Genomic DNA, 15444 nt, shown 5'->3' with positions numbered 1-15444 from the left:
TACTACCGTCAAACAGCTTAATCCGTCCTCCTATTAGCTAACATTCTTATGCAATCTCCATATAATCTTTACTTTCTAGGAAATCCCAAGCCCAACGGATAAACCCTTTGAAACCCAAATCTGATTTTCTTCAGCGGACCCAGAAAAAAGGCACACATCTTCGGGTAAGCAAGGAGAAAGAAAAATGAGAAGAGGAAGAGATAAGCAGAGGAAGGAAAGAGAAAGAAAAATAGAGTGTCCAGAACAAGGGCTAGATTCAAGTTTGGCATCTATCACAGGGCATACTCAGCAATGAAAGGGGACAGGGACAAGTGGGGAGGGAGAGAGTTTTCCAGCTTCCTGAGTCCTGCCGTCACTATGTGGCTTCATTATCTGGCTTGAGAAACTGGGAGTTCTTCCAACCAGAAGTGTAGATAATTGAGAGTTATCAAATAAAGACAAAGAACCACCATGAACATGTATCAAATGTTTGTTCAATCAGCCCAGGCATCATGGACACCTTGGCCAGTGCTCAGTATTACCTCAACCCTGAACGCAAAACAACTTGAACCCAACTTAACATGACTTATCATGAAGCAGGGACCAAGAGGTCTCAGGCTGTTCCAGGATGAAACTTCTAGGATTACGGCATCCCCCTGGGGAATCCTCAGTGAAGCACAGAAGAATCTTAGGGCTGTGTCAGGGTCACCAGCTTTCTAGGTTCACCTAGGCATCTCTGTTTTGTGACAACCTACACTTCTGTGTTTGTTGGTGAAGAAGAGGATCTGGTACACAGTTAATGTTATACTGTGAAGTGTATGAGAATTATTTATAAATTACTGGTGGACTTTATTGTGAGAAAGACTATATTTAACAAAAACTATATGTAATAAAAAATTAATTGATATTTGAATAAGGGCTGTTGATTAATTAATATTATGGTATCAGTATTAATTTCCTAATTTTGATAATTGTGCTCTGGTTATAGCAGATATTAATATTTGGGAAAGCAGAGTGAAGGGTAATGGGAATTATTTGACTATTATTTGCAAATTTTTTATAAGTTGAAATTACTTCAAAATGAAAAGTGAAGAGAAGATTTTCAAAGATTTAAAGAGGTAATTCAAGAACTTTATCCATATGCACCTCTTTGGCCTCTCTCCTTTGCTGCCAAAGTGATGAAATCCACTGTAGGGTAGATGAAATGAACGAATATGAAAGTCCTCGCTAAAGTAAACTCCTAAACAAATGGTAATAGTAATAATTATTGTCTCATATGGAAATGCTTCTCTATAAATAAAAGGAGGAACAAGCCATCATACTGAATACCCTACCAGATATTCTCTAAGTAGCTTACAAAATGCTTAGAAATTGCTGTCCTGGGGATCCATTGACTGGTTTTGAACAAAGCAGGGATATAACAACAATATTTCAGGAAGGTTCATCGGGACTTTAGTACAAAGGATGGATGGAGTAGGCAGAGCCCAGACTCAGCAAATGCCACTATGAGTTATTCTAATAACTGAGGAGTGAACAATCCTTACTGAATGGGCGTGGAAAAGAAGAAACCCAGAGGAGAGGCATTTTAAAGGACTAGCCTGGAGGTGGGGGTGAGAGGGAAGAAATGAGTCAGTGGTTACTTGAAGATGTCTAGCCAAGATGACTGCAGCAATGCTGGTGTCACTGAGAGACGGATGGAAAGTGGAAGGAAGGAGACCCCATACACAGAGCTTGGGTTGGGAACTCAAGTGGCTCCAGAAGCCAGGCAGGTGCAAAGCAGGGAGGACAGGCGGTGGGAGCTGCAAACCTGAAAGGGGGCTGTCACAGCTGGGCATCAGCAGTCCTTGCCCTGTGGGATTGCACTTTCTTTCCATGTTACCAGATCGCCCATTTTTTCAAGAGAAGCTAGAAACTCAGATCTCTTAAGTGAAATCTCTTAACCCTTTAAAGTTGGCAATTAATTTTAAAAAATTTTAGAGCATTGTGTGTGCCAAACCCAACACATCTGTGGACCAGATTCGGAAGGCAGGCTGTCACTTGTGACCTTTGGCAAAGACAGAAGGTTGAGGGTCAAAGTTCACTGTCACTGTGATACATAGGGAGTTAGGTGACTGTAAAGGGATTCAGTAACTAAAATACTATACTTAAAGTTTCATCAGCAATCTGAGCTGTATGCATGTCCCTACCCTTCAAGTCTATATATGGATTTGAATTTATACAGGAAGTTTAATCTCATCTTCAAATGGTTAAATCACAAGAATTTGAGTGCTTACTGTGTGCTGAGCACACAGAAGTCAAGGAATTTCAGATCTAACTGCAGAAGAAAAATCACGTCCTCCTGAAAACTTGAGACAAATTTTGGAACAGCCCGGGAGACTCCTTTCTCCACATTATGCTAGAATATAAGTCACCTTGAATCCTGGATACCCCGCAAATCACTTCCATTTGGCAAACTTGGAATAATGCGTGTGTGGCGTGTGGGGTGGGGTGTGTGTGTGTGTGTGTGTGTGTGTGTGTGTGTGAATCTGTAACCAGAAATCTGATTTCCTGGGCAGTGGTTACAAGGCGGCAACCCCCAGTCTTCCCTCAGCGTAGGAGGGGAGCTAACTGGGTTGGGGGTACCCGGGCGCGGGAGAGGAGGATGGGAGTGGCTGGCTGGCAGAAAACCGCTCGCCGTCAGGTTTCTCCGCTGGAATCCCAGTCTTTGTCTCTGTCACTACTTCAAGTGTTTGTGTAGAAGGCAGGCACCACAATAGAGAGTGTCAAAGAGATGGTGACAACGAGGATACAAACAAGGCAGGACTTTTTCTCAGTTCCACCTAGCGCCCTCCGTCCAGAAGGCCAGCGCGCCTCCTCCTGCGGTCCTCCAAGAGCCGCGGTGGGGCAGGAAGCGGCCGGCTGGGGCTGCGGGTCCTCCTGGGAGCGCCGCGGTTTCCTCCCGAGTTGCCCAGTTATCTCCGGAGCCGCAGACCAGCTCTCCGAGGAGGGGGGCGTCCCCCCGTCGGCCCCCCCCCCCCCCGCGCTCCCCGTACTCCTCAACCCACCCACCTACTTCCTCCGGCCCCGTACACACGCAGCACGGAGCTGCCAAAAATTTCCACCCTCCGCCCCCCTCCCTAGCTAACTTCCTTCCAGCATTTCCTGAGCTGGATGATCCTAGGATTTGTAAGACAGGAAAAAAAGGAAGGCGTGAGGGCGGGCGAGAGAGACAGGATGCTTGTTTGTCGCGTTCCCAAAGCCATCTGAAGGCAAGACAGCGGGCGCAGGGCAGAGGAGCCACGCAGCCCCCGGGCTGTCTCCTCGCCCCCCGGCTGCTGCCCGCTTCCCGCGCTCTCGTCCTCTGCTGGGCATCTGCAGAGGCGGAAAGGAGAGCTCGCCCTCCCTCCGAGGCGGAGGAAAACACCCGAAGACACCGCAGGAGCCTGTGAAAGTCCCTGGGACTCCAAGTGAGGAAGTGACACTCCCGCCGGCCGGCCCGCGGCCGCCAGCTCCGCCCGGCCTCCGGCCCCGCGGCCCTGGAGGAGCGCGCGGTGGACTGCAGGCTCCGCGGCCGCGCCGGGCTCAGCGCCCCGCGGGGTCCGTGCGCGCTGCCCCGGGCCGCACTTCCTCCGCGCGCCCATGCGGCCCCCCAGAGCCGCGCCGCAGCCGGTGATCTGAGCCCGGAGACCAGCCTAGGCGCGGTGCCAAGCCCAGGGGAGGGGGAGACGGAGGGGCAGCCTCTTTGGGACTAACTCATGAAGAACAAGGGTGCCAAGCAGAAGCTGAAACGAAAGGGAGCCGCCAGTGCCTTTGGCTGTGACCTGACCGAGTACTTGGAAAGCTCAGGACAGGATGGTAAGGTGCCTTCGCTCCCCCCCCAACCCTTCTTTTTGTTTGAGGGCGAGATGGATTCAGCTCACAAGGTAATGTAGTCTAGGCCTGTGGGCGCAGCGTCCTTTTTTTTTTTTTTTTTCTTTTTCAAGAACACGTAGGATTCCTAAGGTGCACGGCGCTGCCACCCCGACGTGCCGAGGTTGTGGCGGTCCTTCCGTTGGTCTCACACCAGCCGTTAATGGGCGGTGCTGCTTCGAGTGTAACCGGCTGCCTCCGCGGGCTGGGGGTGGGAGCTCCAGAGGTCCTCCTGATCGCAAGTTCTGGGTGTCGGAGGGGAGGGGTGCGGGCTGGCCTCGTGGGAGGGTGACCAGCGGGCTTCTCCGGGTGCATAATCATGACCGCCTCGGGTGTCCTTCCCGGGATCTCCAGTTTCCTCTGCTCACATCTTTTTTTATTAATGTGCTGGAAGGCAGGGGGTGCGGTGGATCCTGGCTGGGGGAGTGGTTGCACAAACATTTTCTGAATTTCTGAACTGATGCCAGATATATGGTACCTCCCTCCCTCCCCTTCCCAACCCCCCAGACCCTTTACCTCCTCTTGGCTTTCAGATTAGCATTTGGTGTGTCAGACAAGAAGAGTGCTGTAAAAAGGTCAGAGGGCCTGGATTTTAAAATAGTTTAGGGTATATAAAAGAAAAGGAGAGCCAGCGTCTCTGTTTTCAAGGTCAGATTGGATTTTTTTTTTTTTTAAAGGGAATCCTGCAGAGTAGAGACAATTTAAACATTTGTCGGGGGAGAGGGAAGGAAAACAAACTAGAATACAATAACAGCATTTGAAGTTAGAAGTTTTTAATCATAGGAAAGTTGTGGAAATTGAGCGGAAAATGACTCCTTTTGTAAGGTTGACTGGTCTTGTGCATACCGTGACAAAAAGGCCTTGTCTTCAGAAACTTAAGTGAGAGAGAAAATAGTCCACTATATAGGCCTTGTATTTACACATAGATAGCTATAACAAAGGAGGAAACTGGAGGGCTGTTTAACGCTGCAGAATAATTCTGCCTACAGGAAAATCATCTCAAAAGCAATTTGATCAGCTCATATCAAACGTGCATCTCAAAAACAGTGCAATGATTTTGTTTCAATTCCGTTTTTTGGTTTTTTTTTAAAGACTCAGCACCACCTAGTAATTTGCAGTGGTGTGATATTCCTGCGGTATTCTAGACTTCAGCCTCCGCTGTGTCATTAGGACAAATGGCTTAGTATCTTAGAGCTTGGGGGACCACAGGTTTCAAAACTGCCTCTTTTGAAACCGAGGTTTAACAGTCAACTCATTTCATCCTCTCCAATAATCTGGGAGAGGGCAATTTGAAATAAAATTGGACTGAACTTTTTTGAATGTGATAGAACTCCAAGAGTACATCTTAACCTCTGCCCTCAGAAGTTCAGAAGGAAAGTTTCCCTCCACCTGTTTTTGTGAGGAACTTCAAGTTTAAGTCCAGGTTCACTACAGATGCTCCTGGGATGCCCCTGTCTGCCATGTTGGTGTTATCCTGGGCCCCCCTTCAAGCATGAGAGATGCATGGGGGTGCTTGCTGGTCCCGCCCCATTCTTACAATGTCATAAATCATAGGATGAGCCAGGAATCCCAGCATTCTGTGAAGACACCTCAAAGGCAGACTTTGGCAGCTCTTCTTTCACGTGCTTTATATTTTGGGCTTCCATACAGGTTTTGTTTGAAAAAAGAAAAAGGGGAGGGGGCTACTGCTTAAAGAAAAAAAATTGAAAACCAGTACCCAGTGTTCCCAGCCTTGGCGGGGGGTGGGGGGGGGGTGGATGGAGAAGAGAAAGCAAGGAAGCCCAAACAGGTAAATTGACCTGCCTAAGGTCATACAGTAAATGACAGAGGGTGCAGAGGGACCTGGCTTACCAGGCTCCTCTCCCCTCCCTAGCTTTCTCATCTAGGCCAACATTCTCCTCTAATGATTTTTTTTTCCTAAATTGAAAGCAGACAGCCCTGTCACAGGATCAGCAAACTTTCAAGTCTGACATACCTGAATACAGTTTAGCTTTGAAACAAAAGGAAACTGACCCAGTTAATGATCTAGACACCATTCTTGTGCCACATGAGAATTAGGCACGCAAAATAAACAGCTTATATAAATGAGAGTGATTAGGATTTCTTTTTTGCCACATCTAAAACTATTTATGTACTTGTCTTTTATTTTTCCTGTAGCATCAGTAAGCAAAATGCTAATGGTTTTTTCTCAAAAAATGTGTTTTCCTCACGGACTTTGTGAAACATGTATTCGTTAGTAGACAAGGCCTGGACTCTGCTTCCAGGGAGGAAAAGCTGATCTGGGCACTGCCCCTCTGCCCACCACTTTGGAAGTTCAACCCAGAATCCTGAGGGTGACAAGTCAGCATGGTAAAGAAACCAGAAGGCTGGGGAGGGCCTCACAAGATAGACATTGCTGAATTCTGGAGTCGAGGGTAAGGTGATGATCCTGCAAAGAGACAGAGAAAGATGGATCCAGGTCTGGGAACACAAGGGCAGAAGAAGACAGAGATGTAGGGATGCCAGGAGAGCCCTTGTGCTTGGCCAGGGAGGGAGAGCCCCAAGCTGAGGTGGAGGACAAAGCTGGTGACAATTCGCTTGTGCTCAGGCCGTCTGAAAATGGGGAAGCTACACCCCTGAGGCCGAGCAGAAAGGATGAATGCCATCCACTTCAGTCATTGGCTCTGGCCAGCCCTGCTACCTTCAGCTGGATAAATCTGCCAGGCCAGGGTGTGTGGGTGACAAATGGGTGTCCAGCTTAGAGCGGAAGCTGCTCAGGGCCAAGTGTCATCTTTAATCTTTAGGAAGCTGATGAAAACCAGAAGCCCTTTCTCATAGAAATGTATGCTCATGCATACACACACACACACACACACAAATCGTGTATACAGTTTCCGTGGGCATCCACACAGATGCCAAGTTCAGACCCTGCTCTTGATCATCCCAGCTGCACACAGGCCTGATGTGAAGGGTCAGTTTCCCCCTTTTGCTTCTTTGACCACTTTCCTCCCGCCTGGTATGGCACAGAGTAGTTGCTCGTGGCCAACTTGGCCAGCACAATGCCTGCCACCCCAACCCTCGGCTCTCCCCTGGGAACCAGATAATGTTATCTTCCTGGCTGGAGTAGAGGGAGAAGAGCGTCCCGCCCTCACTGGTATGCTGAAAATAGTTTTGGGGATCTTCTTTTTGACTACTGAACGAAAAGGCCATTCCTTGCAGCTATGTAATAAAACCCCATCATTTTGTCACCTGTGGTTGGAAGGCTGCGGGTGAAGCCCTGTGAGGCCAGAGCGCATCCACAAGCATTTCCCACCTCTCTGTTCTCAGCCCAGTGCCCCGGGTCTCCCCACACGGCTTGGAAGTGCTGGGGCCAGGAGACAAGGGACCAGTAAGAGAACGTTATCGGAAAAGCTGTCTTCACTATGAAGGCTGAGGACTTTCTCACCCTTCTGAAAAAATCTGTCATTTTATTTGATCCCTGGGAAAAGGTGATATTGTCTGACGCAGTGGTTTGCCATGGTGGCGGCACATTAGAATCACCTGAGGAGCTTTAAAAAAAAAAAAAAAGGTGATGCAAGGTGTTGCCCAGGTCCCATCTCAGAACAATTAAATCAGAATCTCTTGGTGCCCAGGCAGGCATGGGTATGTTTTAAAAGCTTCTTAGATGATTCTGATGTGCAGGCAGCGTTGTTTGCTGTGTAGGATTTTACAGACCATTTTCTCCCTGGATAAGGAACCTTGACTATTCAGAATGCATCCTCTGAATGTTTGATAAGAACTGTGAGCCTTTTTACGACTAAGATTTTTTTTCTAGTTCTTATCAGATATAAAAGGAAGAAAATATATATATATAAAATTTCTGAGGCTAAATCATTCTCTCAGTTTGTTTATTGGTTTATTTAACAAATAGGGATTGAGGCACGGTGGGGGTACTGTGAGAGAGAAAGAAACATGCACCCCAGACTTGAGAAATTTACAGTCTAAGGGATGTGAACAAACTCTCAGAAATGAATGGCTCAATGAAGCTTTGAAATTAGCTGTCGTAACTGAAGGAGAACATGGAAAAGCTACTGTCTACAATCAAATAGATAAGATACCCAAACATAAATCGGAACAAAGTCTTTCTGTTCAAGGCAGGGTTTAACACTGCCTGGAGAACCAGGGCAAGTACTCTCTTTGGCTTAGCCTTTTCCTCCCCAGCATCTTGCCAGGCATATCCTTATCACACCCTCCCTACCTCCTTCTTCATTCTTTAGGTCTCAGCTCCTTCTGGAAACTTCCCTCACCTCCCAAGTCAGGTACCCCTGCTGGGGACTCCCATTAGGAGTTCTAGAAGCTTACTATCCGGCATTGAATTCCAGCTTTGCCTGTTCCTGACCCTGGTGTAAGTTACTTACCACCCCCCCAGGCCTCAGTTTCCTCACTTGTGATATGGTGATTAAGAGGACTGATATGAAGATAAATGAGTTCATACTGGCAAAGCACTTGGCAGGGGACATGCATATGGACAGCTATGAATGTAGCCATTATTATCGGAAGACCCCTGGCTTGCCCTAGTATAACCACATACCATCCATGACTGAATGAGGGAGGGCTCCAATGGAACAGGAAAATGATATGGTCAGATGGGTTAACCAGTCATGAAGAGGGGTGGCGAGCAGATTGATTGCCCCACTGAACGAAGAGGCCGTTTCATGCAGTCATTTCCCGGGGCCACCGGGGAGTGGACCATCAGTGCATAGCGGTGGAAAAGCAAAATGTCAGCCTGAGTCGAAAGGGCCCTCAGAACGCTCTGAGAAAGATACCCAGCCGCTCCTGAAACCAGAGGGGACTGAAAGGGAGAAATCAGGTCCTGGAGGTAGAGCTTGTGGGGACAGAACAACAACCTCACAGGCCTGATTTCGAGGGGCATCCCCATATCTGGGTCTCAGAATTGAACAGGAAGAACCCAAAGAGAAGTAAGCAAACTGAAGCAAACTGACTGATAACACAAAGTCTGACTGTCCCTGACTCTGTATGGTCTGGACATGGCAAACAACCCTTACGGAGAATAGAAACAGCTACTTCTAGCTGCCCACAGCCCTCCCTCCGGCCACTCTCCAGACCTATGCCAACAGCCCCTTGACCACAGGCACGGCCTCACCCTTCCACTTTCCCTCCCCACCCCCACCGGCGGCCACTCAAGTGCCTTCTAGCCTCAGGAGTCTCAGGCGTTGGCCCTGCTGAGGAAGCCCACTCTCCGGCCACCCCAGACGTTCGCTGGGGCCACGTGAACCATCTGCTGTGGGGTAGGAGGGAGCTGGAGGCCTGGCCTTCTGCTGGGGCAGAGGGAAACCTGATGAAAGCGGGGACACGTTTTTCCGTAGCCGACGCTGTAAATGGGGGGTAAGCCCCCGGTGCCAGGGAGCTGTAGTTTTTGCTGTATCCTTCTTGTCTTCCACCCGCACCCCCACTCCGTCAGGCGTCTGTAGGCTGGAAAACTTTGCTGTGGGAGTGGGGAGGAGGGGAGAACGCATCCTGAATTCCGGAAGCTGATTGACCTAGGCCGTTCTGAAACACTTAGTGGGGACTGTTTGCTCCTGGGAATCACCTCACTGGAGAGCTTCCTGGGATCTTGTGGCAGCGCGTGTGACTGTGGGCGGGAGAAGCAGGTGGACTGAAAGATCCAGGACTTAGTCTGTGGGTGAGAAATGTGCCCCCCCACTCTTTTTCCATTAGATATTGTAACTAAATATTTTTGGAACAAAGTCGTGACAGACCCTTCTAATTGGGGCACCCTGGTCCCCATTTCCTCCAGGACAGACTGATCAAGCTGAGCTGTCCGCCTGCACTGGCCTCTGGGTTTCAGAACTCCAGGGTCCCCCCTGTGGTGCCTTCACACCAGTCTTGAGGCCCGGGAACGTGGAGCCACTTGCTTTATTGTTTTGTTTTTCAGTCATGACTTGCCTTGAATATTAGCCAATGTAGCTTTTTCCCACTTATCCCCACCCTTCGAATGACTTGTCTTTTTGCTTACGGGTACATGTCCCACTGGATTTTCTGAGTTATTTCTATGCCGCACTACAAATGCCATGCTTAGGTTTAATTGGTCTTGATGCTCCTCCGCTTCAAGTCTTTACTGAGGTGGGGCCACAGCCTGCTACAGCTTCAGGAGTCTAGAGCCTATCCCTCTAACTCTCCGCCCCCGCCCCCAGGATAGGGTTTTAGGTAAGACTTAAAATAAAGAGCACACAGAGGAAAGAAGCTGACTGCAACTCAGAGAAGAGCAGATACTGCTATTAGATTATTTTCTAAGAGCAACTTTTAATGGAGAAAGAGGAGAACATGATGGTGCTAGATGACTAAAGGAAGGAGGAAAAGAAGGTCTCTTGGAAAGAGAGAAGGGAACCTGAAATGAAGGCCGAGCCCCAAATCAGACTTGCTTGTTATTTTTTTTAAAGATTTTATTTATTTATTTGACCGAGAGAGACACAGCAAGAGCAGGAACACAAGCAGGGGGAGTGGGAGAGGGAGAAGCAGGCTTCCCACGGAGCAGGGAGCCCGATGCGGGGCTCCATCCCAGGACCCTGGGATCATGACCTGAGCCGAAGGCAGATGCTTAATGACTGAGCCACCCAGGCACCCCTTTGCTTGTTATTTTTATTAGGAGTTAGAGTTACTGTCTACATTGATTGCTTCCTATGTGCCAGTCACTTTATACATACCAAGTAATATTTTTGACATCTGTAAGAATCAGGCATTTTTTTTTCAGGCATTTTTTTATTCCCATTTTATAGAGGAGGAAACTTGATGAAAAAGGTTAAATATCTTACGAAGATTATAGAGATAGGAAAGGCAGGATTTAAATCCAGATCTCCCTGACTCCCAAGGCCACAGTCCTCGGCACAAACACAGTCTCCCAGAATAGCACATTTTATAATTTGGCATTTACATTACAGTTTTGTCAAAACAAACAAACAGACAAAAACAAAAAACAAAACCCACAACCCTGCAAAAAAGAAAGTAGTTTTTTCTCTCTTGGTTTTGTTCCCCCCCCCCCCCCCCCCCCCCCGCCTCCCCCGGCCGCCATTAGATCATTAATAATAATAACAACCGGACATTTGCATGGCACTTTACCCTCCACAAGGCGCTTTTCGCATACATCTATTCTAAACCTACCAGCTTTCAAGACCAACCAGACCCCACCTTTTCCTCCCAGGCCCCCCGCCTGCCCACAGCAGCCACACAGTCTTCTTCCCTCTTGGAACACCCTTTGCGTGAGAGTCAGATTCACTCAATTTGATCTTCATTCCCCTATTACTCTATTTTCTGGCTGGCACGTCAGTGGTGAGCTCTGCTGAAGGCAGGTGGCAGTCAGCAGCTTAGGCTGACTGGTTGTGCCCTGTGCACCTCTCAGGGTGAGCCCTGTGGCCAACACACAGCACTTGATTGACTGACCCTATTTCCTCCACAGGAAGTCAGTGTTACAGCCCTTCCAGGAAGCTCAGGACCAGAGACATTGCTGATGTGCTAGAGCATCAGGAATCCAAGATTGTTTATGGTTCCCCATGGGGGCCTCTAGCTACTCCAAGATAGAAACTGACCCAGACTTTGCACAGGACGCCCCAGAAACACTGCCTTTTCCTAGTGCCTCACCAGTCACTCCTTGGTATGAACCACATTCTTGGCGGGGCCCCAGAACCAACTGAGTTTCTGAGATGGAGTCTCAGGCACTCGTTGTTCTAGTTCAAGCTTGGCTGATGCATACCAGGCCCTAGTACCACGCCCATGGCCTGATGCTGCCCCAGAATGCCTTTGGGGTCCCCTCCCCACCACCCCCAGAGAGAGAGGGATGAATGTCACCCCCCCCCAAAGCAACATATCCCAGCTCTTACTGTTACAGACACTAGAAAACAATTTGACATATAAAGTAGGACTCTGGCAAACTATAAATAAACCTATAGCTTTCATGACAGGCAACTGAGCTAATTTGTGCAATTATGCATATTTCTTTCCCTGGCTCTTTTCATGTTTTTATTCAGAAACCATCTTGTGTGGGGTTCTTCATTTCAACGCAATAAGTATTTAATGGGACTCTAATGTGCAAGACACTCTGGGATTTACAAAGATGCTCTCAAGTTGCTGTCAGCCTAGTGGGGTCGTGGGGGAGGAAGAGAGCTAAAAGACGTACAAAGAATGAAATGAAGGCTCTGTGATAAATATCATCTGACCCTGAGGAATGACAGAGATGGGGGGAGATGGGATGCTTGGTGTCTACAGACAGGAAGCGACGTGGTCTTGCCTGATACTTGTGATTGGTCGCGCCTTCTTGCCCTCTGAGGGAGATGATGAAGTTCTGGGAAAGGTGGTTGAGAGTGACTTCTAGTGGCCAGGCTTGGGGGCGGGGGCTGTTTTCAGTGGCAGGAGAGTGAAGCTGCCCTCAAGAGAATACAGAGTAGCGGATCATACCAAGAGTGGCAACTGGTTTAGCTGTTGTCTGTGCCCTGCCTAAGGGCAGGACAACGAGGGAGTCTGTTAAAAGAGAAAACTTTTTTTTAATGATGTTAAGTGACCATCCTAATTATGTGTCTTGATTCAGTCTAGCAGTATGGCACCAGTGTACCTCGACCTCTCCCTATGGTGTGGAACGTTCTTTTTGTCTCCCATTTTTTATATGAAGACCAACTCAGGTTGAGTAACTTGCCTAACATCACCCAGCCAGGAGGTAGAGGAACCGGGACTGAAAGCCTGCCTGTCCGACATTAAATTCCCATTCCACAGCTTTGTGTCCTCTGGACCCAAGCAGGTCAGCTGGAGGTAAATCAGGCTCTGAGATGCAGAGCTCCATTTTACCATGCAGTGCGAAGGTGGTAAGTTCAGCAGGATTTAGCTAGACTTTAATAAAACTTCTGGCAATGGAGTTCTCATCCCCAGTTTTTCAAAGTAAAACATTGAGGTTCCAAATGGCAGGCTTCTAAACAGAGAGCATGCCCTGTTACCATAAGTAGTCCCTTCCACCACTTCTTTCCCATCTGTTTCCTGCATGCAGAGTATTATTGGGAAACAATGATGTCAGCTCTTCCATATAAATCTACACCTCCCTGCTTGCCCCTCCCCTACAATGCATATTTTTGTTCCTCTTTCTGGCTTTTGTCTTGCTGTTCTGTTCCTTAAGGACTCACGCTTTTGGCGTCAATTGTTGGCTTTCTTTTTTAATATGTTTTAGCTATTTAAGCTTATTGTGGCCTTCAAAGTGCACATGCTTTTTTGGGTCCATATTTGGAAAATCTTTTGTTTGGCTAATAGCTAGAACATGGGCCTGATGTTAATGGGGAGGAGCCATTTTGCTTTATGGCAAAGCAAAGCTAGATGCAGGGCCCTGAATGAGCTCAGAACTGAGGACACAAACACTACTTGGGGGTCCTTAGGGGGTGCATTAAAGCTGTTTGGACCCTGGGCACAGAGCCTGTAGCTGAAGGTCAGGAAAATGTACTCAAGGAGTAATCTGTTTTTTTCTCACCCCAAGCCTGACTTTCAAATGGGACATGGTTTCCTCAGTTCCCCTTTCTCTACTGCCCCTAATGACAATTTGGTTTCAGAAAGGAAAGGCGGGTTGGGGGGGGGGGGTTGGCCTTAGGGGGTGGGGGTGGGGAGCATGAGTTTTGAATTCGGAGTTTAAGAATTCTGGACCTCTCTTTTTAAGCCTCAGGCAGTGATACTCAAACTCTACTGGGCATAAGAATGACTAAAATTGCAGCTTTTTACTTTTAAAATTGGAATCTAAAATTGAATTTCAAAAGGTAAAAAATATTAAAGTTAGTACACTTTAGTACACTATAAGGAGTATTAGAGATACTCCTTAAATTCCATTTCAGATGCCTTGAAACAAAATGGACATCTAGTAGGAATTTCTGACGGGCACTTGCCTAGGTCCTGTAGTATCTGGGTCTGTGGAGAGCATGAGACTTCACTGAGTAAGTTCTACGGTTTCTAGGGCTGTGAGCTGGAAAGTGCGGCTGCATCGCAACATTCTGAGCTCAGTCCCTCAGAGATTCTGCTTTTGTAGGTCTGAGATGGGGGTCTGAAGGAATCCACATTTTAAAGATGAGCTCCAGGTGATCCTGATATCTTTCGTCTACTGATCTCATTTTCAGAAACAGGGACTTAGCCCACAGAAAGAAGCAGCTGAGCGAAACCACATCATTTTTATTTTCTTCATTATATTTTACATATTGCTCAAATCTTCAACAGTAAACATGCAGTTTTACTGCTCAAATTTGGGGCGGGGGCAATCTTTTAAAATTACAATGGGAATGGGATTGTCCTGATTCACTCAACTTTTCATAAAGCCTTTTTGTTTTAATCCTTATGAAAAATCTTCGTAAGTTCTGTTCATTTGCTTTCCTGCCTTAAAGGTGCAGTTTAGTGAAGTCAATTAACTTCTCTGAGAAGCAGTGTGACAAGGTGGTTAGCACGTGGCTTTTTCGCTGAGAATCTGCCTTGGTCCGGATTTCAGCTCTGCCACGTGCTAGCTTTGTGACCCTGGACCAGCTACCAGATCTCTCTATGCTTCTGCTTTCTCATCTGTAAAGTGGGGATTATGATATCATTGCGCAGGGTTATTATGAGGACCAAATGAACTAGTGCACTGCTTGGAATTTAGTCAATCTTCCGTAAGTGTTAACTATGGTTAGTATTTCCTTGGTGATTGGAAATCTTACCCTGTGTCAGCCCCGTTACTCAGAACGTGGTTCCTGAGTAATGCTGCAGATATGGAAAGTTAAGGGAGCTGAGAACAAATACTAGTCCGAGGCTCCCATATGTCTCTCTAGGGGCTTCCTCTTTAAAAAAAGAAATTCTTTAATATACATCCAATTATTTATTCTCTTTGGTTGGCTGCATAAAAATGCTAGTCTTAAGACTTTCATTTGTTGATAAATATTTCTGGGGGTAGGACCGTGGCAGCCTTTCTAAATTTTACATTTCCTTAGTAATCAGAAAAAATAACCGAAACACAAAATCAAAAGGGAAAAAAATGAGAGGTGTGGTACAAGGTCACAACCATAGTGATAGCCATCTAATCTTCTAGTTTCCATTTGTATTTCAGGAGGGCTGTAAATCTAGAAAATGAGCCTGTTTTCATCACTGATGGAACAACGTAAGGCCTGGGTTTTAGCTGGCCCAGATGCTATTTCACATCTGCCTATTTCTTTGTTCCACGGCCGCATTTTGACAGTTGACTGAATGCAGTGAATCTGGCTCAATCTTAGGCTGTACGAACAGAATCTTAGGCTGTAAAATGTAAGGATCCATCCTGTACTCTTCATGGGTTGAATCCAATATGGAGTCTGTGTTCATTTCTCAGGGCTATATTTGAAGACGGAAGCTTGTACATAGAAGTATATTTAGGAGGGTAATCAGGGTGGCGAAGTGTAGAACTTCATTACCTCTCACTTTCAACGGCCACCTGTCCTGGTTTCCTACATTATCTCCTCCCCCGTGTAGAAAGAAAATCTGCTCCTTGAAGACTGGGACCATGCCCTGTTTATCTGTGTGTTCAGTGTCGGCAGGACTGGTTCCTTTCTGGAGGCTCTCAAGGACAATCCATTTTCTTGCCTT

At 47.3% G+C, this 15444-nt stretch overlaps 1 protein-coding gene across 1 annotated transcript in view; it reads left to right on the top strand.

The window, feature by feature from the left end:
- The first annotated feature begins 3683 nt into the window (after positions 1-3683).
- The window catches only part of ARHGAP31 (Rho GTPase activating protein 31), a 105705-nt gene continuing 93944 nt past the window's right edge, over positions 3684-15444 (top strand). Inside the window, 1 exon segment of the mRNA XM_027583132.2 lies at positions 3684-3813. Within this exon segment, the coding sequence (XP_027438933.2) occupies positions 3714-3813 (100 nt within the window). The 5' untranslated portion in view covers positions 3684-3713.

This window comes from Zalophus californianus, chromosome 1, assembly GCF_009762305.2.
Source record: "Zalophus californianus isolate mZalCal1 chromosome 1, mZalCal1.pri.v2, whole genome shotgun sequence".
Classification (NCBI taxonomy): Eukaryota; Metazoa; Chordata; class Mammalia; order Carnivora; family Otariidae; genus Zalophus; species Zalophus californianus.
The sequence above is the reverse complement of the archived record's forward strand: the minus strand, read 5'-3'. Positions and strand labels throughout refer to the sequence as shown.